The sequence below is a fragment of the Zingiber officinale genome, chromosome 2B (genome assembly GCF_018446385.1).
Source record: "Zingiber officinale cultivar Zhangliang chromosome 2B, Zo_v1.1, whole genome shotgun sequence".
NCBI lineage: Eukaryota > Viridiplantae > Streptophyta > Magnoliopsida > Zingiberales > Zingiberaceae > Zingiber > Zingiber officinale.
Window position 1 is genome coordinate 105,194,764 of NC_055989.1, and position 26,502 is coordinate 105,221,265.

Sequence of the window (26,502 nt, forward strand, 5' to 3'; positions counted from 1 at the left end):
GGTTTACTGTAGTAGTACTGTATCAGTCGACTGGTGCAGTCGATTGGTAGCGAACAGAGGGTTGGTATCGAGCAGTTGGGCTGCAACGGTCGAATTTCCACGAAGGGCAGTCGACTGCATGTTTTGGCAGTCGACTGGTAGGCGGGGTTTTCTAACCCGTGGCCTATATAACCAAGCATTGGAAGCTTGGTTGAGGTTGACGAAATTAGTGGTGGTTAACCCTAATTAGAGTCTCCTAGTGCTTAAGTGATCTAGCGTGCTTGTACAAGGTTGTGGCGAGGTTTCTCCACCCACAAGGAGCTACACGAGCTAGCCGGAGGTTTTCCCGGGGAGTCATCCACCGACGGATTGGGATCGTCCACCTTACGGACAGCCGTGGAGTAGGAGCTTCATCTCCGAACCACGTTAAACAACGTGTCATTGGGTTTGCTTCTTGTTTATTATTTTCTAGGGTTAGCTTTGCTTTTGTTTGTTAGTATTTTTGTTTTCGTTGTGCACTAACAAGCGTAGGAAGCGACAATTTGGGTGAGACGCTATTCACCCCCCTCTAGCGAACGTCAAGGTCCCAACACAGGGTTCCATATTTATCCTCTTTGGCAAAGGCTTGCAACGGCTCACTGACATGGCCGAAACATCCTGGGAGGCTGGAGTCTAGGCTCTTGGAGTCCGGGCACCTAGACCTGGTCCAGGGAGCTTAGATTCAGGACGCATGGACCTGGTCTGGGCGCATGGACCTGGTCTGGGCGCTTGGACCTAGTCCAGATGCCTGGACAAAGTCAACTTAGCAGTTGACTTGTCCGGTCGCTTGGATGATTCTTCGGCTTTCAAGAGTTGAGCTCATCTGAACTCAACTCCAGCCTTCTCCTCGAACAGTCTTCCTCCTTGACTTTTTGTCCCTCAGAACTCAGAAGCGTCGCGTGCATCTTGTAATATGCTGGTGTACTATTCCGTAGCTCCTCATCTCTCGGATGCACTGACCTCCTCGACTCGCTTCCTATGTCATTCTTCCCGCTGGTTGCATCTTCCGCTCGACTTCTTATGTTCCTAAGTCCTTGCACACTTAGACACAAGGGATCAAAACCGCTGAGTCTAACTTAAGTCGATTGGTCACATCAAAATACACATTCTAACTCTCTTGACTGCTGTAGAGACTTGCTGCAAAGATCTCCAACCCTTCACTAGTCTCCCTATTGGTGGTTCCCTCCTCCTTGATTTCAAACCTCAAATTGTCACCATTTATGAAAAATCAAACTGGCATGGAAAGCCCCAGAAGAAACCAAGAGAATCATGAGTCCACCGGCAAGAAGGGTCGTGGCGACATCGTCACCATGCTAAAATAGGATTTCAATATATAGGATTGAGAATAGCACTAAGGGGTGAATAGCGCGCATTTATTAGATCATAACATATCTTAACTTTGAACTCTTTATTAATATCAACACTGATACAATGCATAAAGGTGGGGTCCGATAGGGTCAGACAGTCGGGAGTCAAGGGGATGTGACAGTCAGAAGTCAGGGGGAGCGTGACGGTCAGAAGTCAAGAGGACGTGACAGTCAAAAGTCAAGGGGACATGACAGCCAACAGTTAAGGAAAGAAGGAGTTGGACCGCCTAATGTCATCAGCCGCATAATTCCCGGTCGGGTGCTTATAGATCAGGATCTCAGATCAGAGACATAAGACGTAGCCTCGAGTAAGGCCTAACCTTCCTCGACTGGTCTAGTTCCTTCAACCCGATCTGCATAGACAGGTCTAGTACTTTCAGTAAGACAGCTCCCGGCTGACCTTCCAGTACTCCAAACGTGGAGGGGGGGAACCCTAGTCGCAGCTTGCCTCCCTCGTCAAGACTGGAGCCAGGCGCCACATCCTAACAACCATCCCGAGCTGCCCGTAGCTAAACCCGGGTGGGACAGAAGGCACTAGGAGTCAACAATGTCAGGGAATCATAACCGCCTGCCAAATAATAGATGTCATATGTCAAGGAATATTCCAATGGTTTATTGTCATCTACGAATGGAACCTTCTTTCAGTCCATAAGAGGGTGTCACGCATCCTCCATCACTCGACAAGCACTGACGCCCAACATTCTCTGACATTGGTCAAGCTCTAGAGGTACGTACAGTCATATAAAAAGGGAGGTCCTCTCCCTTGGAAGGGGCGCGCACGCATTCACACTTGTCTTCTACAGTTCTTTTTCCTTCGTAAACTGTTCTTCTGGGGAAAAAGTACCTGACTTAAGTATCGAAGAGCCTACGCCGGGGATTTTTTCCCTGGTTTCGGGTCTCTAACATTCTGTGTGCTTGTCTGAGTGTGCACAGAGCCTAAGTACCGCCGGTTTCGTCACCGCCGTCCTTCAATCCCACGTGGGGGTCCGTGTTCTTGGGTACATACGCAGGGGTGTCCAAGTCGCCTCTTCATCAACACCAGTGATATCTCAACCGGTCTTTATCTGACTCAGATTCTAGACAAAATCAAACACCATATTCATCCCTATACCAGCACAAGCGGCTCGTCACAACTTCGGTGCCAGGGATATTAGAGTGGCATACTCTGCCACAGTTAACCCCTACCCAAGTACCTTCGTCGTCTCCTTCTCAATCGCTTCATCTCTCATTAAGCCTTAGTCCTTGAATATTCCGCAGCTCCCATATACTTGAGCTTTGAGCGTCATGCCACAAACCTTCTTGAGCTCTCACCTCGGGATCCAATTCGAACATTACAAGAAGGTTGGTAAAAAAACGACTGAATTAGTGATCAAAGATTAATTTGGTCATTAATGATCAAATTAAAATTTAATTATCATTTAGTGATCAAAAATTAATTTGGTCATTAATGATCAAGTCAAAATTTAATTATCATTTAGCGAAGAAAATTTCATTATTAATTTAACGATAATTAATTTTCATTCTTAATTTAATGATAAAATTAATGAAAAATAGACATAAAGTGATGGGCTATGAAAATAAAAATGATGGGCATTAAGTTATGTGTTATGCCTAGCTTTTCCCCATCTATTTATCATTACTCAAAATTAATTTCATCACCTCCTTTCTTGACCCAAAGACGGTGTCACCCTCCACGACCTCCTGGCAGCCCGTCGCTCCTACTCTACCTCCTGGCAGGCGGATGGCCATGGCCTGAGAAGTTCACAATTGGTAGCGGCTTTTGCATCGAGCTCATGATGTTGGTGCGAAAAGCATTCGATGATCGAATCGATATTTTGATTATGTCAAAGGGTTTAAGTTAAGTTGGTTTGTTATCTAATGTATGTGAATGAGTTTGCAGGAAAGTCCTAACTGCGGTTAGGCAGGTGGAAAACCCTAGGGAGTGGTAACCCTAGGTGGTAGAAAATCCTAAGGGTTGGTAACCTTAAGTCCTAGGGGGTGGTAATCATATGTGGTGGAAACCCTTAAGGGGTGGTAACCTTAGGTCGTAGGGGGTGGTAATCCTAGGTGGCAGAAAACCCTAGGGGGTGGTAACCTAGGTCCTAAGGGGTGGTAACCCTAGACAGAAAGTCCAGTCAGTCTGGAGGACCGGTCTGGCAACAGGTATGCTCTCTTGAGTGGAGTAGGTGAGGATGTGTTCCACGCTGAGGGAATAGTAGGCGTCGGTTCGACCTAGGGTTTCCGGTCGGAAATCCGAAGTCAGAACCGGACAGTCCGGTGACTATCAAACATCTTTTTATATTCATTATTATGTGCTAACTTTGCGTTACAGGATATTCTTTGGGACTAACATATCTTGCAGGGACAAAGGAACAAGTTTTACCTCGGATGAACAGTACCCGAGGCACCCTCTATGGAGCTTGAAGGCGCCTCGGGTGCAAAGCAGAAGGAGTGCGCGCAACGAAGCTGGAGGCGCCCTCAAGGAGTGCTGAGGCACCTCAGACGACATTGGAGGTGCCCTCATGGGAGATGGAGGCGCCTTTAAGAGGATAGGCTATGAAGGAGTCAAAGCTCATCCTCGCTGCGAGTTTGCCGATGATGGAGGCACCCTCAAGGGTCTTGGAGGCGCCCTCAACGGCCTTTATCAGGAGGTCTCGACCAGCAGCTGAATCAATCAAGTTTTAAGCGATCATACAACTGGTTACTGCTAATGAGACGTTCCGGATGAGCCATAACACGACCCCGACGACCCAGAGCTGCGAATTTCAAATTCCTGTTGTCTGTATAATTTGTTAGTGCATTTAAATTGTAATACCTTATTGTACTATTTTCTGAAATTATAGTTGTTGCCCAAAGTAAACGCTCAACAAGCGTAGGCCTTGGAGTAGGAGTCGCCCTAGGCTCCGAACTAAGTAAATCCTGACATCTTCTCTGTGTGTTTTATTTAAATTTCCGCTACATTTTACTCGATCGTTTCGAATATGAAAAGTGAAAGCCACGAGCGCTATTCATCCCCCCCTTAGCGCTTTTCAATCCAACAATTGGTATCAGAGCGGGGTCGCTTCGATTTGGTACAACCACTAGTCAAGGATATTTTTCGTGGTAATTTTCAGTTTTCCGGAGTCAATCAGAATCAGTATTCTTGTCGCCCTCTGATTTTTTTCGTAATCGATTTTTTCTCGAAGTTGGTGCAACACCACTCGAGATCACGTGTTAGTTTTCCATTTAACCCGCACTACTAATCTAGGCTCAAGTCCTGGGACAAGTTTCCTTTTATTTTTCTTGTCCAAGTTTCTATGGCTCTTCAAGAAGGCTACAGTACAGCTCGACCTCCGCTCTTCACCGGAGAAGACTTCAGCTATTGGAAGGGCCGAATGGAATCCTACCTCCAAACTCAGTTTAAGGTATGGATGATTATCAAGACTGGCATCTCGCTCCCACATGACGGTGCAGGAAAACCAGTTTCGTGCGAGAATTGGGGCGCAAGCATAATAAAGAAAGTAGAAGCCAATGCAAAAGCAACTTGTATCCTCCAATGTGGACTAACGAAGGAGGAGCTGAACCGCGTCGGCCCGTTCTCGAGTGCCAAAGAACTATGGGAGAAGCTGATTGAATTACATGAAGGAACATCTGGCACCAAGGTAAGTAAAAGGGATCTCATTCTTAATAAATTATATAATATAAAGTTGCAGGAAGGTGAAACAGCAAGCCAACTGCATGCATGCATCCAAGACCTCCTCAACGGTCTCCACGCAATAGGACAAAAGGTAGAAAATAGAGACATAATCAGGTATTCCCTAAATGCTTTCCCGAGGAATACCTTGTGGGCATCAATGGTAGATGCGTACAAGGTATCTAAGGATCTCTCTTCAATTAAATTAGATGAGTTGTTTGCTGAATTTGAATTACATGAACAAGTTAACGCTCGATCGACCGAGAAGGGTATAGTTTTGATTGCAGGTACAAGCAGAGCGCACGAACCAAAAATAAGACGCAGAACCAAATCGGAGTCAGAAGAAGAACCGGATTCATAAGATGATGACGACGAGATCACGGCCAAACTCGTCAACTTGGTGAGAAGACTCTACAAAAAGAAGAAGAGCTTCAATAAGAAGGACATCAAGAAGGTGATCCAGTCCAAGGAGGCCCAACCAAGCTCAAAGATGAAGTTCGAAGTAATCTGCTACGGTTGTAATCAAAAGGGGCATATCAAAGCAAATTGTCCGAATCAGAAGGATGCGAAGAAGCAAAGAAAGAAGAAATCTCTGAAGGCGACTTGGGACGAGTCTTCTTCAGAAGAGTCTGACGATGAAGAACTCGAACAGACGAGTTTCCTTGCAATGACGGCCCGGGACCAAGTCAACGAATCCGGAAGCGAGGACTAATCCGAAGCTGAGTCCGAGAGAAGCCACAGATCCGTATCCGTTTCCGAAGGGCCTAACCCCTCTGTAAGTACTTCTCGGTTATATAACTTAGTTAATTATTTGATGCATAAATTAGCTAAATCTAGCATTCGGATCAAATCACTTCTAAAGGAGATAACAACCCTTAAAGAAGTGACTATCTCTGAATCCTTGACTAACCCGATTCAGACTGGAACCTCAACTCAAGTCTAAAAGCTTGAGGAAGAGAATTCCAGGCTAAAAACTCAAGTCAAGGATTTGAATATTGTATTGGAACGGTTTACACTGGGTTCCAAGAATCTTGACTTGATTCTTGGAAAACAGAAGGCCTATACAATCGATCCGGACTAGGATTTGGAACAAAAAGAAAATACCGTTCATATCTGTCACTTGTTAATAGACCAAATAGAAAAGTAGTCCAAGCATTGGTACCTAAGTCCAACTTGGTCAATCAAGTTGGACTTGGTAAATATTAGGTCCCCAAGGATCGAGTCCATTACCATATCGAGGCTATGATCCAGGGGGAGTCAATAGAAAAATTATCTTAATAAATAAATAGAATTGCTTGATGATTGTTATTTCCTTTTCTTTATTGTTATGCATGCTTAGATTAGGCTACATTAAGGACCTAGGCGTAATTTACACTTGAATGGTTAGTCCTAGGAGTTTCAAAAAGAAAATTAAATATATATTTTCTTTGAAAGGCTCTGTCTAGAAGTGGTAGATGATCACATACCCAAGAAGGCCTAGTGCCTCACCACAGTCTAGGAGTCGATCCTTGAAATGTGTATTTAATTGACTAATTGAAAAACCTAAGTCTAACTCAAATGTAAATTAATCCTTAGATATAATCTAAATTAAATTTAATCATCTCACAAAAATACATAAGATTCCCTGATTGATAACTTAGAATCGGATGAAATGGATCTAGGTTGAACTTAGTTGAATTTAATTAAATTTAATTTAATTCAAATCTTAATTCAATTTAATCAACTTAATTTATCTTTATCAAATTAATTAACTTAACTCTTTAATTCACTTAATGTAATTAATTAACCTAACTACTTAATTATCTTAATCAAATTTATTAACTTAACTATTTAATTAACTTAATCAAAATCTTATTAAACCTAACAAATATAACTTAATTAAACAAACTAAGTTAATAACTTAATGAAAATTAACACAAATTAAATATAACTTAGTTACTTAATTAAATATAACTTAATAAACCATCTCACAATCACTCATAAGAATACCATATTTGATCATCTAGATTGGGTGAGATGGAACATTAAGGAATTGATTTCAATCAAGCTATCTTCTGAGTCCATTAAATTGACCCAAATCAAATATTTTATGTAGGAACATAAAAATTTGGATCAATGGATGCTAGATAGTGGATGCTCCAGACACATGACTGGAGATAGATTGAAATTCACTAAGCTAAAACTCAAGATGGAAAAAGACGAATATGTTCGCCCCCAGCGCCCCTGCCAACCCGTCCTAAGGCCAACACGGAGGAGGTAAATCACAGGCGGCTACTAACCTTTGGAATAGTGACTAGCACATAAGGGAGGCATTTACCTTCACTTTGCCAAGATTCAAACCCCAGACCTCATGATGGCAACACTTCATGCGCTAGCCACTAGACCCATCCAAGGGGACCACTAAGCTAAAACTCAAGAACCTAAGGTCGGTTGCATTCGGCAATGATGAGACCCTTAGGGTGTGTTTGGTTCAAGGTTATCGTTGATAACTTTGGTAGGTTATTAATCAAAACCTTATTTGGTTTAGGTAATGAGTGATTCCTGGTAATGGGCGATTCCCGCCACGTCAGCAAAGTGGGAATACAACCCGGAATAAGAAAACCTTGGAAGCGTAGGGTTTTTCACGATTCCGGGGTTAATAATATTTTTTTCCATAATTATCCTCCAATTTTTTTCCCCCTCTTCTCTTTGTCCTCCTTCGTCGAGTCGCAACTTCCTCCCTCTTCCTCCCTCCCTCAGTTGGCGATGTCTCCTAGCTCCTTCCTCGTTTCGGCGTGTCCGATCTCGTCGACGCCCAAGTCCGCCTCCCTTCCTTTGTCCCCATCTCTTCTCTGGGCACTCAGAAGCAGCCAGCCTGCATCCTCTAGAGACGAGGACTCATCGCTGAAGTTGATGCCGGAGTCGGAGAAGAGGCGAAGCAGTCCGCCGGAGAAGAGGACTTCCTCGTTTCGGCGTGTCCGATCTCGTCGACGCCCTCATCCGCCTCCCTTCCTCTGTCCCCATCTTTTCTCTAGGCACTCAGAAGCAGCCCGCCTGCATCCTCTAGAGAAGAGGACCCATCGCCGAAGTTGATGCCGGAGTCGGAGAAGAGGCGAAGCAGTCCGCCGGAGAAGAGGCGAAGCAGTCCGCCGGAGAAGAGGACTTCCTCGTTTCGGCGTGTCCGATCTCGTCAACGCCCTCGTCCGCCTCCCTTCCTCTGTCCCCATCGCTTCTCTGGGCACTCAGAAGCAGCCCGCCTTCATCCTCTAGAGAAGAGGACCCATCGCCGAAGTTGATGCCGGAGTCGGAGAAGAGGCAAAGCAGTCCGCCGGAGAAGAGGACTTCCTCGTTTTAGCGTGTCCGATCTCGTCGACGCCCTCGTCCGCCTCCCTTCCTCTGTCCCCATCTCTTCTCTGGGCACTCAGAAGCGCATCCACCATGATGACGACGTCGACACCGCCCGCGACGTCCGTGAGCTCGCAGTGGGATGCAGACGACGTTGGAGAAGAGAGCACGGCAAAAAAATAAAAATAATTCGAAGTGATCCATTTGATTTTTTTTAATTTAAACTTTAGATAGTTTAAGTAGTTTAAACTTTAGAGAGCACGGTAAAAATATTTTAAATAGTTTTTTTAATCCTAATATTATTAAGGGTAATATAGTAAATATAAAATTAAGTTATATCATTACTAGGTTGAACCAAACAATACTAAGGTTATATTTTATTCCTTATAACCTTAGTTATGTGATTACCTGGTAATCACATAACCAAGATTATATATGATAACTTGAACCAAACACACCCTTAAGGTAATCGGAATAGGTAATATACAATTAAATTTCAATTTTTACATTCGAAAAGTCTTATTGGTTGAACAATTCACTTTTAATTTACTTAGTATTAGTCAGTTGTGTGACTCAGGATACTTAGTCACATTCTCAAAAACTGAGTGCATAATTAAGAACACTAAAAATCCTGAAATCATACTTAAGGGAATTAGGAAAAAAAACATTTATATAATAGACCTACCAACCTCCTCACTAGAGTGTCTATTGACACAACAAGAGGAAACTGAGTTGTGGCACAGGAGACTGGGTCATACTCACACTAGACTTATTTCAAAAATGAGTTAAAATGATTTAGTTAGAGGTTTACCAAAATTAAAATTTACTGAAACTTCAATTTGTAATGCTTGTCAACAGGGTAAACAAACCAAGTCAAACCATAAGTTAACCAACATGAATAGAACAACTTCAATACTTGAGCTCCTTCATCTAGACTTGTTTGATTCACACGGGGCCAAATCACTAAGCAAAAACTAGTATTGCTTATTAATAATTGATGACTACTCAAGATTATGATTCAAAATATTAATGATAATTAATTTTTTAAATCTTAATTAATTCTCAAATCATATTTTCAAATTATGATTTAAAACTGAATTAATTATATTTTTAAAATCTTCAAAATTTAAATGTTTACTCATTTGAAATTCACACTCACTAAATTTTCAACCTTATCTCAATTTCAAATATTGATAAAAATTAAATAAAGTTAACCTCATCTCACACTCACTCATAAGCTGAACATGCTTGATAACCCAGAATGGGTGAGATGGAAATTTAGGAAAATCATATGTAACAATTGCCAAGTTTTTGTTAATTTATATGCTTGGACTCTAGGACCCTAAGAATTTATTAAGGCATTAATCAAGGGGGGTGAAGGAAGTTGAGCTAAGTTTTTCTTAAATTTTTTCAAAAATTCAATTTATTTTTATTGAAAAATAAATTATCTACAAAAACTAAGTATTTGCTCAAGTATTTTTCAAATCACCTACTTAATTAAGTAGTTTTTCAAGAAAATATTTTTTAGTTAAGTTTTTAACTTTAAATCTAAGATTCTATTAAATTTTTTCTTTAGCTAAAGCTTTTTATCAAAATCTGTTTTAAGTTGAGTACTTTTTCAAAACCTTTACTTGAAGCTAAGTGTTAAAATTCTCAAAGTCTTTTTAAAGCTAAGTCTTTTTAAGGCTAAATACTTGACAAAATGATTATTTTCAAAAGTTTAGCTAAGTCTTTGATAAAAGTATTTTCAAAGCAAAAATTTAACTAAGTTTAAAAAAAATCTCTCAAACCTAATATTTATTAAACTCCCTTTCAGCTAAGTTTTTAGCTCAGTAATTTTCAACACTAAATATTAAATTAAAATTTTTTCTAAACTTAGCTATTTAGCAAGGTGTTTTATCAACACAACCATTTTAAAGCTGAAAATTTAACTAAGTTTATTTTTTGAAAAAAATACAAAATTTATATTTATCTAAGTTTTTGTTAAAAAAGTTAAATATTTTTTCAAAGCATTTCTAAAGTAGCTAAGCATTTTTAAAACTAAATTCAGCTAAGTGCTACTCTTCAGGGGGAGCTAAGAATTACATAGAATATTTTTCTATTTTTTCTCTCTACCTATTCTTTTTTATTTATGTCAAAGGGGGAGAGAAAAGTTAAAGTTAATAAGAAATTAAGTAAATTAAGAATTTCAACATAAGGAGGAGCATAAGTTTTATAAATTTTTACATTCATGCACATGTCTAAATTTCTTATTTATTGTCATATTTTCTAGTTAACTTTGAACCGTGTTGTCATAATCAAAAAAGGGGAAATTGTTGGTGCGAAAAGCATCCGACGATCGAACCGGTGTTTTGATTATGTCAAAGGGTTCAAGTTAAGTTGGTTTGTTATCTAATGTGTGTGAATGAGTTTGCAGGAAATCCTAACTACGGTTAGACAGGTGGAAAACTCTAGGGAGTGGTAACCTTAGGTCCTACGGGGTGATAACCCTAGGTGGTGGAAAACCCTAAGTGGCGGTAGCCTTAGGTCCTAGGGGGTGATAACCCTTAGTGGTGGAAAACCCTAAGGGGTGGTAACCTTAGATCCTAGGGGGTGGTAACCCTAGGTGGTGGAAACTCCTAGGGGGTGGTAACCCTAGGCAGAAAGTCTAGTCGGTCTGGAGGACCAGTCTGGCAACAGGTATGCTCTCTTGAGTGGAGTAGGTGACGACGCGTTTCCCACTGAGGGAATAGTAGGCGTCGGTTCGACCTAGGGTTTCCGATCGTAAATCCGAAGTCAGAACCGGGCAGTCCGGTGACTGTCAAACATCTTTTTATATTCATTATTATGTGCTAACTTTGTGTTGCAGGGTATTGTTTGGGACTAACGTATCTTACAGGGACAAAAGAGCAAGTTTTGCCTTGGATGAACAGTACTCGATGCACCTTCTATGGAGCTTGGAGGCGCCTCGGGTGCAAAGCAGAAGGAGTGCGCGTAGCGAAGCTGGAGGCGCCCTCAAGGAGTGCTGAGGCGCCTCGGACGGCATTGGAGGCACCTTCAAAAGGATAGGCTACGAAGGAGTTAAAGCTCATCCTCGCTGTGAGTTTGTCGATGATGGAGGCGCCCTCAACGGCCTTTATCAGGAGGTCTCGACCAGCAGCTGAATCAATCAAGTTTTAAGCGATCATACAACTGGTTACTGCTAACGAGACGTTCTGGCTGAGCCATAACATGACCCCGATGACCCGGAGCTACGAATTTCAAATTCCTGTTGTCGGTATAATTTGGTATGCATTTAAATTATAATACCTGATTGTACTATTTTTTCGAAATTATAGTTGTTGCCCAAAGTAAATGCTTAACGAGCGTGGACCTTGGAGTAGGAGTTGCCCTAAGCTCTGAACCAAGTAAATCTTGGCGTCTTCTCTGTGTGTTTTATTTAAATTTCTGCTGCATTTTACTAGATCGTTTCGAATACAAAAATGAAATCCACAAGCGTTTTTCACCCCCCCCCCCCCTCTAGCGCTTTTCAATCCAACACGTGGTTCATGTACTACCAGTTTGACGCTCGCCATTGCCGTCTCCATCGAGCTCCCCCTCATGCTCGAGCACCGCCGCCATCAACGTGGCGTACGTGGCCCTGCTCCACCTGCGTGATCTATCCCGAGACGGCGCGGTCGTACCGGCGGACGTGCCCCTCGATTCTGCAGCGGACTTCTCCCGGGTGTTCCTCATCGACGACAACTCCAACGGGAACCTAAACCTAGTGTACAAGCAGGGTCGGCTCAAGGCATAAGCTATTAAGGGTTATGCCTAGGACCCCTATTATATTAGGGCCTGCCAAATTATATATATATATATATATATGATCATGTCCGAGTGCTAAGTCGATGGTCGCCGGGGACGTGGCGCTCTCGCTAACTTCGCGTGGTCCTCTGAGTGACGTAGACTTCCGGCGGGAACCTGCAAGCACAAAACCGAGCCGGGAAGGGGTTCCCGGCAACGACCCTCCGACACTCAAGTCATCTCCTAGCGGCAAGAAATCGAAAGAGAGTGACGAGAACTGTAGCTACATTAATGAATAGTGTATACCTCCGTTGGAGTCTGGAGGCCCTTATATAGGGCTTCTCAGGGGCGCGTGCACGCTCCCCGAGGCGTGCACGACCCTCAAAGCATACTTGGAATGGGCATGTCAAAAAAGTGCGCCTGTCTCCATACCTCAACAGCACAAGCATATCTTTGACATGACAGTGGAAGCTTCCACCGTACGATTCTTTGTCTGACCATGCCGCGGACTCTGCTGCTGCCCATGCCTCCTGTCGACGGAACGGTGTCTCTAGGAAGATATTGCTAACCACTCTTTGTCCTTTACCAGTCCGCGCGGACGGATCGTTCGGCCAACGCCCTCCCTGGGCGGTCACCTCGACTAGCGCCCTCCCGAGGGATATCCGCTCTGTCGGTTGTTTTATGTCCGAGTTCACCATTTCGGGCGAGTGATCTCTAATTGCAGGACTAATGCCTCGTCTACAGTCAGCCGAGCGGGATGACCGCTTGGCCATTATCCTTTCCCGTTTTGCTTTAAAAGCGTCGGAAACTCATCATCGAGCCGAGTTGTCGAGATGTCGGGTTGGCTCTTCCTCCCGCCAATCGGGGTGGTAATTCGCCCAATCGGGCGCCTACAAGGTGTTAACCACCTTGACCTCCTGCTGGACGGGCCCCCCCTTTACCACCGGATCACATGCCTTCCCTTTAAGTCTAGTCGAAGGAGGCTAAAAGTCCAATTGACTGGACCAATAGTCAGGTGAGAGGTTGGCCGGTCGGCTAGTGGGCGAGCCAAATCCTGTTCGATTCCTACCGAACGATCCTTTCTCCCCCGGTCAGTGCTTCGTGCCTTTGTACTTTGGATACTTTCCCTCACTACTGTCAAGAGGGTGCAGGCCGGCCAGCTAATGCTGACGTCGTCCAAATCTCCTCGTGATACGTGCAAATCCTTTCCATTAAGGTCGAGCACGCACTCATTAAATGCTATCCTGTGGGGTGACGCCACGTGTCGATGGTGTTGGTTGCTACTCGGAAAACCTAATGGTTCCACTGTACAAAAATTTTGTACAAAGGTCTGAACTTTTTCCTAGCTATCATGTGTTCTTTTAAATTAAACTTGGATCGCCTGCGGAACTTAACACGTTTGATCCAAAGTTTAATCTATTTGTTCTTTTAGGTTTAGACTTGGATCTCCTGCGGAACTTAACACGTTTGATCTAAATCACCTAGGTTATTAATTCCATTAAATATTAATTTCCAAAATTGGCTTCCAGTACTGACGTGGCGAGGCACATGGCCTTCTTGGATATGAGAACAACCACCACCGACTAGACAAAGCCTTTTAAGGAAAGCTAATATTTAATTTCCTTAAATAACTCTAGGTTAACCAAAAAGAACAATCGAAACACAAGTTCGAAAAGAAAACACAAAAGAACACAACATCGAAAACAAATTCAAAATACTAGAATCGCATGCCTCTTGTATTTGATATTTTTACAAAGAAGTAAAACTAGTATGATGCGGAAATTAAATACTAGTATACCTTTTCTTTTGCAAGCAAAAACCTCTAGGTCTTCTACCGTATTCCTCGTCTAACCTCGGACGTTGTGTGGGCAACGATCTTCCGAGATGAGAAACCACCAAAGCACCTTCCACTTCCTTGCAAGTTTCGGCCATCAAAACTTCTCCTAGGATGAAGAGGTTCAACCACCACCACCATACTCCAAGGGATACTAGAAAAGAGGCTTCTTTTCTCTCCTTCTTCTCCTTCTTAGATCCGGCCACCAAAGCTATCTCCACCATGAGAAGGTTTCGGCCACACAAAGGAGAGGAGAGGAAAGAAGGGGTCGGCCACACCCAAGGAGAAAAGAGAGGAAAAATAGAATAGAGATGTTCACCCTGAAGCCTCCTCTACCCCCTCTTTTATAATCCTTGGTCTTGGCAAATAAGGAAAATTTAATAAAAACTTCCTTAATTCTTTTGCCATTGAAAAGGAAAATTTATTTAATTAAAACAATTTTCTCTATTCAATTTACAATGGCCGACCACTAATAAAATCTCCAAGCAAATAAAATTTTAAACACAAATTAAAACTTCCTTATTTACTTCCGGAAATTTATAAAAAATTTCTCCAATAATTTTTCCCTTCATGATTGGTTAATAAAAAGGAAATTTTATAAATTAAATCTTTCTTTAAACATGTGGATAATTTCCGGAAAGTTATCTCTAAAAATTAAAATCTCCTTTCAATCTACAAATAAGGAAAGATATCAAATCTTTTCTTAATCTTTTGTAGAACCTAATAAAAGAGAATTATTAATTTTTTAAACTTTCTTTTAAATCATGAACATGGTTAAAAGGAAAGTTTTTACCAAAATTAAAATCAAACTTTTAATCTACAAATAAGGAAAGAGATTTAGCTCTTCTCTTAATCTTTTGTAGAATCTTATAAAAGGAAAGATTTAAAATTTTAAACTCTCTTTTAAATCATGTTATCCACATAAGAAAAATTTTAAAAATAAAAATCCTTTTATTTTAATTTGGGCCGGCCACACCAAGCTTGAACCCAAGCTAGGGCCGGCCACCTTGAAGCACCCATGAACCAAACTTTGGCCGGCCCTACTTGGTCTCCAAGCTAGCTTGGCCGGCCCCTATGGGATGGGTAAGAAGGTGGGTATAGTACTCTATAATTAAGAGGCTACGATAGGGACCGAGAGGAGGAATTGGTTTTGGTCTCCCGATAAAATTAAGCATCCCGTGTTCGCCCCGAACACACAACTTAATTTTATCAATAATAATTCATTCCACTAGAGAACTATTATTGAACTACCGCACCAATCCCAAATTACATTTTTGGGCTCCTTCTTATTATGAGTGTGTTAGTCTCCCTGTGTTTAAGATAACAAATGTCCACTAATTAAGTAAGTTACTGACAACTCACTTAATTAATATCTAGCTCCAAGAGTAGTACCACTCAACTTCATCATCATGTCGGACTAAGTCCACCTGTAGGGTTTAACATGACAATCTTAATGAGCTCCTCTTGGGGACATTCTCAACCTAGATCACTAGGACACAGTTTCCTTCTATAATCAACAACACACACTATAAGTGATATCATTTCCTAACTTATCGGGCTTATTGATTTATCGAACTAAATCTCACCCATTGATAAATTAAAGAAAAAAATATCAAATATATGTGTTTGTTATTATATTAGGATTAAGAGCACACACTTCCATAATAACTGAGGTCTTTATTCCTTCATAAAGTCAGTATAAAAGGAACGACCTCAAATGGTCCTACTCAATATACTCTAAGTGTACTAGTGTAATTATATAGTTAAGATAAACTAACACCTAATTACACTACGACCTTCCAATGGTTTGTTCCTTTCCATCTTGGTCTTGAGCTACTGTTTATAATTTATAAGGAACCGATAACATGATCTTCTGTGTGTGACACCACACACCATGTTATCTACAATATAAATTAATTGAGCAACTACATTTATCGTAAATGTAGACATTTGACCAATGTGATTCTTATTTCTAGATAAATGTTTATACCAAAAGCTAGGCTTTTAGTATACATCCTAACAGATGGCGTAGTCGTCGCACGTCCGAGGTGACTGCTGCTGATGTGACGTTTGGCGGTTCGAATTCAACGGTCAGATGTGTACTCCGATTCCTGTGCCCTAGATCGGACGGCTCAGCTCAGCCAGGCCTTGTCTTTATAAAGTTGCATCGCCGACTTCTGCTTCACAGTTGCTGCTCGTGTGCTCCGGCGGTTACTTACGTTCAGTGTTCCGACGACCCCCGACTTTCTTATCCGGTGTCCCATTTTCCTGTAAGCTTCGCTCCCTGTTTCTTTGTCTTTCTGTCTCACCTTCTACCATTTTCCGGCGTCCAGCTGTCTTGCCTAGCGAATTTCTGCGGGTTTTCCGACGATCTTCTAAGTGAACTCCTTTGTTTCTCCATTTCTTGCCCATGGCTAGTTCTTCCCAACCAGTCGACCTCGCCCGGGGCCCCTGGTATACCACTATGGAGACCAGGTTTGACACGGGCGATGCGGCACATCTTATAAATGCCTTTGAGCTCCCGTCTGACCACGAGCTTGTTCTGGCCGGACCAACCGATCAGCCACACAACCCGCCGACCGGCGCTATTTGTTTCTTTCGAGACCAGTTCGTGGCCGGTCTCCAGTTCCCCATCCATCCATTTATAACTGAAGTTTGTAATTTTTTCAGAATCCCACTCGCCCAGCTCGTCCCTAATTCTTTTCGCCTACTGTGCGGCGTGGTGGTGTTGTTCCGAGTGCACAACATCCCACTGACCCCTCAGGTCTTCCACTACTTTTACTATCCCAAACAATCTGAGCTGGGCACGTATCTCTTCCAATCCCAGATCGGCTTAGTGTTTTTCGATAGGATGTCTTCCTCCAACAAGCACTGGAAGGAGTATTTCTTCTACATCAGATTCCCCAAGCGGCCATGCTTCCCATCCAATGGCAGATCGCTCTGTCACCTCTGCCCGAACTGAAGAGGTACAAGACCCAGCCAGATTACCTCCATGCCACTAACATGTTGGCCGGTCTAAAGTTCGATATCCACAAATTGCTTCCAGAGGGAGTAATGTACATCTTCGGGCTGAGTCCAAGCCGAGTGAAGCTTCCGAGCAGCCTAGGTAAAAAATTTCTTAAACTTTGTTCCTTTGAGTCTAACTGATTCTATTTTTCTTTTACAGCTGACACTATGATGCGAGCCCGAGCTGTTGGTATAATGAAGGCCAAGCAAGCCGAGATTGAGGCAGCTACAGCCAAGGAGATGGAACGGCTTGGCTTGACCCCGGTCGGCTCGCAGGAGGGCATAGCTGGAGAAATTGCAACTGCGGGCGATGGGACCGCCAAACAGATGCCAAGCGTGGGCGAGACTACTGACCCAAGAGTGGCCCAAGAGGTGCCCCCCGTCATTCAAGCTGAGGGATCAGGGTCCTCGGGTGACGATGTGCCGCTCACCCGCAAGAGACGCCGAGCCAACGTGCCCTCCCGGTCCGCCACGTCGGTTGTGCAAACCTCTGCGGGAGGCGTCCTATCTACAGCCCCCACAACAGTGGAGACTACCTCCTTCGATTGGACCCCCATTTAGGGTCGAGCAGTAGGAGTCACTTCCCGTGCAGCCACTCACCTCCCTTCCTCCGGCTGGGAGGAGGATAACTCGCTCAGCCATTCATCCCGTTCATCTTGCCAGTCCTCCGGTCCGTCTGCCTCTACCCAATCAGCGTCGGGCGGGAGACGATTCGTCACCGCCACCCTTCATCTGCCGACCGAGGATCTTCGCTCACCAGGCAACCAGGCCGAATCTCCCCAACATCAAGTCTATATCCGAGGTCGGCTCGGCTACGTATGGGAGGAGGCGAGGGCGCGAGCGGCCATGAAACCCCCAGGCACGCTGGCCAACGGCCATCTGGAGATGTCCACCGGGGTTAGTACTTTTGGTTATCACTTCATAAGTTATATCCGATTGGCACTAATATTCATTTTTTAGTACTGGGTGGAAAGCATCGCCATGTGCCAGCGGCTGGCACAGGTGGAGGATGAGCTGAAGAAGCTCAAACTTTCGGGAGAAGGCTCTTCCTCCCGGGGGCCATCACCCGCTCGGCTGAAGGCAGAGCTGGAGAAGGCCCAACAACTTTTGACGGAGGAGCAGCAGAAGTCAGCCGAACAGGCCAGTAGGCTGAGTCAGATCGAGGCTTAATTGAAGGCCTACGATAGGAAGCTGGAGTTGGCCTCCACGAGGAAACACCGGGCCGTCGCCAACCTAGAAGAAAAGAATAAGGAAGCCAGGTGACTGGCCGAGAAGCATGAAGGAAGCGGAGAACTCCCTGGTTGCTAAGCGGGAGAGCCACTCGGCCAAGGAGACTAAATTGCAAGGCCACGTGAAGCGCCTTGAAGATGAGTTGATGGCTTCGCGTGCTGCTTTAAAGACCTATCAGGAGGCTGAGTCGCTTCGCTTCGCCGCCATGAAACATCAATACCTCCGCTCGGAACCGTTTTTGGAGAAGGCGACCAACCGGATCGTCCATTCGTTCGAACTGACCGTCAACGCCATGATCATCCAGCTGAAGGCGAATGACCACCTCCCTGAAGGTTTCGCCGACCGGGATGTCGACCGCGTCCAGCTTCTTGAGGGTATTCCCGACGAGGCTTTTGATTGTATTGAATGGGCGAGGAGTTGATAGTGTCCTCTGTGAGTATTTTTTTTTTGTGAACCTTAACGGTATCCCTGCCATCCCGTAGCCTCTATTAATGAAATCTCGTCGCATCTTTTTCACATGTTGCTTGTTTGTCAAGTATTTGGCTATGAAGTCCTGATCGGTTGTGGCCCCACGCTAGTATTGAAATATTCGCTCAGGATCACACCTCTGGGGTTTATAGTTGTCGCTCGACTTTAACTGTAGCATCTATACTAAACGATTTTCTAAGGCTAGGGTTTAATGTCGCCGTTCGACGGTCTTCAGCGCGGGATATTTATGGTCGTTGCTCTGACCTTGGGGTTTAACGTCGCCGCTCGACGGTCTTCTGAGCGGGGTTTTTATAGTCACCGCTTCGACTCTGGGGTTTAACGTCGTCGCTCAACAGTCTTTCGAGCGAGGCTTTTATAGTCGCCGCTTCGACTCTGGGGGTTTAACGTCGCCGCTTGACGGTCTTCCGAGCGGGATTTTTATAGTCGTCGCTTCGACTCTAGGGTTTAACATTGCCGCTCGACGGTCTTCAGCACGGGGCATTTATGGTCGACGCTCCAACCCTGGGGTTTAACGTCGCCGCTCAACGGTCTTCCGAGCGGGGTTTTTATAGTCGCCGCTTTGACTGTAGGGTTTAACGTCACCGCTCGACGGTCTTCAACTTTAAGCTTGTCGTTTGGCAGTAATTTTGATAACTTCTGCCTTTGATTCAATCCTGCAATTTGAAAGGGACAAGAACATAGGAGACACGACATTGATTACATCAGCGCACCTTTCATCTAGCTCGATACGGCTGGAGATGGTTCGCGCTCCAAGGACGTTCGAGTCACCGCCCATCCTCGTCCTCCAAGTAATAAGCGCTCGAGCGGAGCTTCTCCACAACTTTGAAAGGTTCGGCCCAAGGAGCCTCCAGCTTGGTAACGTCGTCGATCGGCTTGACTTTCTTCCAAACGAAGTCACCGACCTGAAAGGATCTGGGTATCACTCGCCTGCTGTAGTTCTGCTTCATTCTCTGTCGATACGCTATCAGCCGGACGGCCGCCCTGGCTCGCGTCTCATCCACCAGGTCTAGCTCCAATTGCCTCCGTTCGGCGTTGGATCCGGTCGGACTCTATTCCGACTTCGACTGGCACGACGACTTCTCCTCCGTATACCAAGTGGAATGGGGTGACCCTCGTCCCTTCCTTAGGCATTGTGCGGATCGCCCACAATACACCCGACAACTCGTCCACCCAGCTTCCCCCTTCATAATCGAGTCGAGCTCGAAGAATCCGTAAGATTTCCCAATTCGCTACCTCGGCTTGCCAGTTACTCTGTGGCTATGCTACAGAGGTGAAGGCCTGTTGGATGTCATACCCTTCACACCATTCCTTTAGTTGCTGACCTGAGAACTGCCTCCCGTTGTCCGAAATGAGCCGACGGGGAATGCCGAACCGACAGATGATATGCTGCCAGATGAACTTCCTGACCATCTATTCTATTATTTTCGCTAACGGCTCAGCCTCGACCCACTTGGAGAAATAGTCAATCGCTACCAGTAAGAATTTTCGCTGCTCGAGTGCCATAGGAAATAGCCCTACGATGTCCATGCCCCATTGGTCGAACGGGCAAGACACGGTGGAGGCCTTCATCTCTTCTGTCGGTCGATGTGAGAAGCTATGGTATTTTTGGCAGGACGGGCATGTGCTGACTATCCGAGCGGTGTCTTCCTGGAGTGTCGGCCAAAAGTACCCGACTAAAAGGACTTTTCTTGCTGATGATCGACCGCCCGGATGTCCTCTGCAGGAACCTTGATGCACCTCTTGTAGTATATAGTCGACATCATCCGGACCGACGCACTTAAGTAAAGGCCTGGAAAATGCTTTCTTATAAAGTTGTTCTCCGATCAGGAAGAAACAACTAGCCCTTCTTCGAAGCAGATGTGCTTCCTCCCGATCGGAGGGTGTGGCCCCGGACTTCAAGAACTCCGCTATGGTCGTCCGCCAGTCATGGGGAAAGGTGAGCCCTTCCATCCTATCTATGTGAGCTACTAGGGTTACTTGTTCGACCGGTTGCTGAATGATGTCTGTTGATATGGAACTGGCGAGCTTGGCTAAATCATCAGTAACTTGATTTTCTGATCGGGGAATCTTCTGTATGATCACTTCCTCAAAATTTCCCTTTAGCCTCTCGAATGCCTCGACGTAGAGTCTGAGCCTTGAGTTGCTTATCTCAAAGTTCCCGACAAGCTGTTGAGCGGCTAGCTGAGAATTTGAGTGGATCAAAACTTTGATGGCTCCCACATACCGAGCGGCCTGTAAGCCGGCTATGAGGGCCTCATACTCGGCCTCGTTATTGGTTGCCCGATAATCTAGCCGGATGGCCAGATGCATCCGCTCGTTCAGAGGAGAAACTAGCAGTACACCAACTCCCCCTCCTCGTCGAGCGGACGACCCGTCCACATATATCCGCCACGTGACCTCGGGCTCGAGGTTTTGCACTTCGGTGATGAAATCTGCCAAACATTGTGCCTTAATAGCCGTTCGGGGTTGATACTGGATGTCGAATTCGCTAAGCTCTGTTGTCCACTTGATACTGGATGTCGAATTCGCTAACCATAACACCGACATTATTTGAGAGTATACTGGAAAAGCAAACCAGTGACCAAAACCTCCAGAGAATCAAACAAGAGACTTTGGAAGGAAAGAATGACGGGTTCCGTATCACGGACAACGGGATATTATACCTCAGGGATCGGTTATGCATTCCAGAGGATCCAGAGTTGCGAAAGAAAATACTGGAAGAAGCCCATACAACGCCTTATGCAATGCACCCGGGCTCCACTAAGATGTACCAGGACCTGAAAAAGAAATTTTGGTGGTCCGGTATGAAAAGAGAAGTGGCTCAGTACGTCAGTACTTGTCTGACCTGCCAAAGGGTAAAAGATGAACACCAGAGACCCGGCGGATTACTACAACCTGTCCAAATTCCAGAATGGAAATGGGAAGAAATCTCCATGGATTTCATTTCAGGTCTACCCAGGACGACAAACGGATATGATGCTATATAGATTGACGAAGTCTGCACACTTTTTGGCGATCAAAATGACTTATTCAACTGAACAGCTAGCTCAGTTATATGTTAAGGAAATCATTCGGCTACATGGTATTCCTAAGACCATTATTTCTGATAGAGACGGTCGCTTTGTTTCACACTTTTGCGAGTGCGTTCAGAAGACCCTCGGCACGAAGTTGTTATTTAGTACAGCTTTCCACCCTCAGACCGATGGGTAAACTGAAAGAGTGAACCAAATATTAGAAGATATGTTAAGAGCTTGTGCCCTGGACTTCAAGGGAAGCTGGTGCCGATATTTATACCTGGCAGAATTCGCCTACAATAATAGTTACCAAGCTACTATTAATATGGCACCTTACGAAGCTCTTTATGGGAGGAAATGTAGATCCCCTATATGCTGGTATGAAAGTGGTGAAAAGAAGGAAATGGGGTTCCGAACAGAACTTATTGATGACACCACCCGAGCTATACAGAAGATTCGCCAATGAATAGAAACTGCTCAGAGTCGGCAGAAGAATTATGCCGATAAACGGCGCAGGCCGCTAGAATTCAACATCGGAGATTTGGTATTCCTTAAGGTATCCCCCATGAAAGGGATAATGAGGTTCGGAAAGAGGAGCAAGTTAAGCCCACGATACGTAGGACCGTACATGATTGTAGAAAGAGTGGGCCAAGTCGCATACAGACTAGAATTACCTCCAGACATGGCAGCCATTCACAATGTGTTCCATGTATCGATGCTCAAGAAGTGTACTCCCAGCACAGATCAAGTAATTGAGCCACAGTCGGTACAGGTTCAAGAGGACCTAAGTTACGAAAATAGACCTATTCAGATCTTGGACCGAGAAGTCAAGAGATTAAGGAACAAAGAAATACCCTTAGTAAAGGTTCTATGGCGGAATCAACGATTTGAAGAAGCCACCTGGGAACGCGAGGACGATATAAAACAAAAGTACCCGGAGCTATTTTAAAGTTCGAGGATGAACTTTTTATGAGGTACGGGGTACTGTAACACCCACTAAGCTTTTAAGATGAATAAGAGAATGATGAATTTGCCTTAGAAAAATATTAGTAGAATGTTGAACCAAAAAGAAATAAAAAGAAATAAAAATAGGGAGTAGTCAAGGATTGAACCTTGAACCTCTTATATTATAATTTATAGAATTAATTAGTAGAAACCAATTGGGATAGAGAGAAGATATTGATAGCAAGGAAAGGGAATGCATGATAAAGATAGGAGTAAAGATCTAAAAAGAGAAAGCAAGAAAAGAGCAAGAGAAAGGCAACTTGCCTTCCTCCCTTTCTCTCTCTTTTCCCTCTCTTGCCGTGACATTAAATGGAGAATGAAGGGGATTCATTCCCCCTTGTTCTCATCATAAATGATGAGAATAAATTAGAAAATAAAATAAATAAAAGAAAATAGAAAATGGGTTAAAGGAGAAGGAAAGCAAAAACCAATTTTGCTACCTCTTCCCCCTTAATATAAAAAAAAAAAAGAGAGATGATGTAAAGGGAAAATTCTATTTTTCTCTCATTTTCCCTCATCCTCCCTCTCCCTCACCGAACCCTCAGTACCCTCTCCTCCATCTTCGGCCCCAAGCCAAGGTTTTCTCCTAAGAAAGCCTAAGATACAAGGAGGACTTAGCAAGGGAATCAAGGGAAGGGAACTAGAAGAAGAGACTACTTCTTCCATCACCACACCTTAGATCCACAAGCGAAAAGGAGGTAAGCTTCCCCTCACCTGTGGTATAAGGCGTTTTATGTACTTTTCGGATTTTATGAGGATTAGAAAACCTAGAATAGAATTTAAGAAAAATTCGGCCAAAGAAGAGTTTTCAAATCTAGGAAGGTTTAAACAAGTCCTCATTTCATGATATTTTTCTATGCTATGTAGGAAGGTTTTCCTTCATGTTTTTATACCTATATGATGCTTGGTCAGAGGAGTACCTAACCCTAGAATTTCGGCCAAAAATATTTTAAAGAGGTTAGGGAAATCATTGTTTAACCAAACTAGTACAAGATTCCCTCCATGAATTACTAAGGGTCTTTTATTGGTTTTCTTGCTTGAAAGTTACTTGGAACCAAAAGAAATCCACTCATATGTTTCGGCCAAGAAAAGAGCTTAGGGTTAGGAAGACCTTTAAATTTAGGTAACCATGTTTATATGATAGAATATAGAGTTCTCTTAAAGAATTGCATGTCGAATATTGCTAGAAATTCATGAACTCTTCATTAAGATTTTCGGCCATGATAAGATGGATAGCTTAGAAAAGCTTAAACAAAATTTTAACATGCTCAAGACCTCTGTGATATTAAGATATGAAAGTTGTTTAATGCTCTCATGCTTAATTAGGGTATAGAGAATTTAGTTACATGATATATGACATGTAAGATCACAAGGGTCCTAGCTTGTTTATGAACCAAATTTGTATATGATGTTCTTAGTAATTTTTTCCATGAAACTTACTTAGGTTTTCCATGCTTTAGGCCACTTAAAACCTAGTTTAGAGATTGGTAGGTTTCAGCCATGAGGAAAAATAAAAGAAAAAGGAAAGAAACCTAGGAAGCCTAAGACACAATTCACATGTATGTTTATTATGCTTGTCTTTATACATGATATGAAACTTGTATGACTTCCTATGCTTTTAGGCTATTGGAAGCAAATTTAAACACTGATGAGTCTCGGCCAAGTAGGGTTTAAATGACCTAGAGGCCTTAGAATTGAAACCAATTGTGTTAAAAATGCTTCTTATGGAAATATGATAATATGTTGATTGTGTCACATGCTTGTATAATTTTTTCATGACCTAAATGGACCATTGTATGTTTCATCCATGAAGGGATAGATGCCCTAGAAACCCTAGAATAAAAATTAAATATGCTCATGTCACTCTACATGAAATATGATAAGTAGAAAGCCAAAGTTCTCATGCTATATGTTGTTTAATGACCTAAAATGAGGCTAGGGTAAGTTTCGGCCATACCCATTATATGATGCCTTATTATGAATTTATACATGATGTTAGTTCAAGTTCACATGCTTGTATGCTTGCTTTTAGCCCTAATGAATACTTGTTAAATTTCGGCCATGACATATGTTAAGGGCTTGAAGAACTTAGGAACTAGCTCAAATATGCTTACTATGTTACTTGGAAAAAAAATGCTATAAATATGGTTTAAGGTTTCCATACTTTCATGACATTTGGGACCTTGTTTCACACCTGATAGGGTTCGGCCACATGAAGTTTAGGGACTTGGAGAACTTAGAAACCAAGTTAATCATGCTTATAATGCTTCCTATGAAATTGATGTGATGATAATTTAGGTTCCACATGCTTGGAGGTTGTTTTTACCTAAATTGAGATCTAAGGGGGGGTTCGGCCATGATAAGAACCCAAGGGATTAGGAAGCTTAGAACCCAAGCTAACTATGTTACCATGTTTCTTATGATAGTATAATCACATGATACACCCTTATGCTTAAACATGTATGCTTGTGATTTATACTTTCCATGATATGATATGTGCTTAGAAATATGCATGCTTTGAGTATATGCTATGTGCTTAAAAAAATGCATGCTTTCATGATATGCTATGTGGATAGAAATATGCATGCTTTGATGATATGCTATGTGCTTAAAATATGCATGCTTTCATGATATGCTATGTGGATAGAAATATGCATGCTTTGATGATATGCTATGTGCTTAAAATATGCATGCTTTTATGATATGCTATGTGGATAGAAATATGCATGCTTTGATGATATGCTATGTGCCTAAAATATGCATGCTCTCATGATATGCTATGTGGTGAAAATATGCATGCTTTTATGACATGATGTATGCCTAAGTGATGCATACTTTTTATGACATGATGTATGCCTAAGTGATGCATACTTTTTATGACATGATGTATGCCTAAGTGATGCATACTATTTATGATATGATGCATACCTAAGTGATGCATACTTTTATGACATAATGTATGCCTAAGTGATGCATACTTCTATGATATGCTATGTGACTAAATGATGCATTTTTATACATGCTACTTTACTTTGTAAGGCTTGTACCAAGGATGGGCTCCTAATCAGCCCCTAGGCCTTTGGCTGTGTGATCCAGGCTAGTAAAAACAAAGGGATGGGCTCCTTAGTACGCCCCTAGGTCTATGGCTGTGTGATCCGGACCTAGTTCCTAGTATGATTCAAGACTTGCTACCTTGGATATACTTAGGAAGCGCGCATATCTACGTGATTTATCTATGTGTGGTACAAGCCGGGGCCCTGATTATGTTGATATTATGTTCAAGTATATATGTAAGAAGAAATGGTTTTAAAGATCATGAGACATACACATGTTTTTCGGATACATGTTTTCAAAATCATATTGCATATACCTTATGATCATGTTGTGATGATTCTATGATTTATGATATGCCATGATTAGATATGATTATGTTATGTTTCATGTTATGCTTTAAGAGCTTGATATGTCATGCCACCTTATGATGATACTATGATATGCCATGATTATATATGATTATGTTATGTTTCATGCTATGCTTTAAGAGATGATATGCCATGACTAGTTATGATTTTGTTATGTTGCATGATATGCTTAAAGAGTATGATATGTTATGCCATGACTAGTTGAGATCATGTTATGTTGAGACATTCTTTGATCATGTGATGATTTTCGATTTTAGTGAGTAGGAAAGGAACTTACTGAGCCATGAGTGCTCATAGCTTACTTTCCTTGTACCACAGATAAAGGAAAAAGCTGGATGAGCTAAAGGAGCAGCAG

General features: G+C 43.1%; 1 protein-coding gene across 1 annotated transcript; it reads left to right on the forward strand.

Annotated features, from left to right (window-relative positions):
- The first annotated feature begins 7,803 nt into the window (after window positions 1–7,803).
- Window positions 7,804–8,392, forward strand: LOC122048517 (putative protein TPRXL). Its single transcript, XM_042610077.1, has 2 exons — window positions 7,804–8,013; window positions 8,105–8,392. Exons 1-2 carry the CDS (start codon window positions 7,804–7,806, stop codon window positions 8,390–8,392), a joined length of 498 nt encoding a protein of 165 aa, XP_042466011.1.
- The last annotated feature ends 18,110 nt before the right edge of the window (window positions 8,393–26,502 follow it).

Bases quoted from the DNA above. Each gene is read 5' to 3' on its own strand.
- LOC122048517 (XM_042610077.1), top strand. From the start codon at position 7,804: ATGTCTCCTAGCTCCTTCCTCGTTTCGGCGTGTCCGATCTCGTCGACG. The intron at 8,014-8,104 runs GTCCGATCTCGT...TGCATCCTCTAG, and splicing joins GGACTTCCTCGTTTCGGCGT to AGAAGAGGACCCATCGCCGA.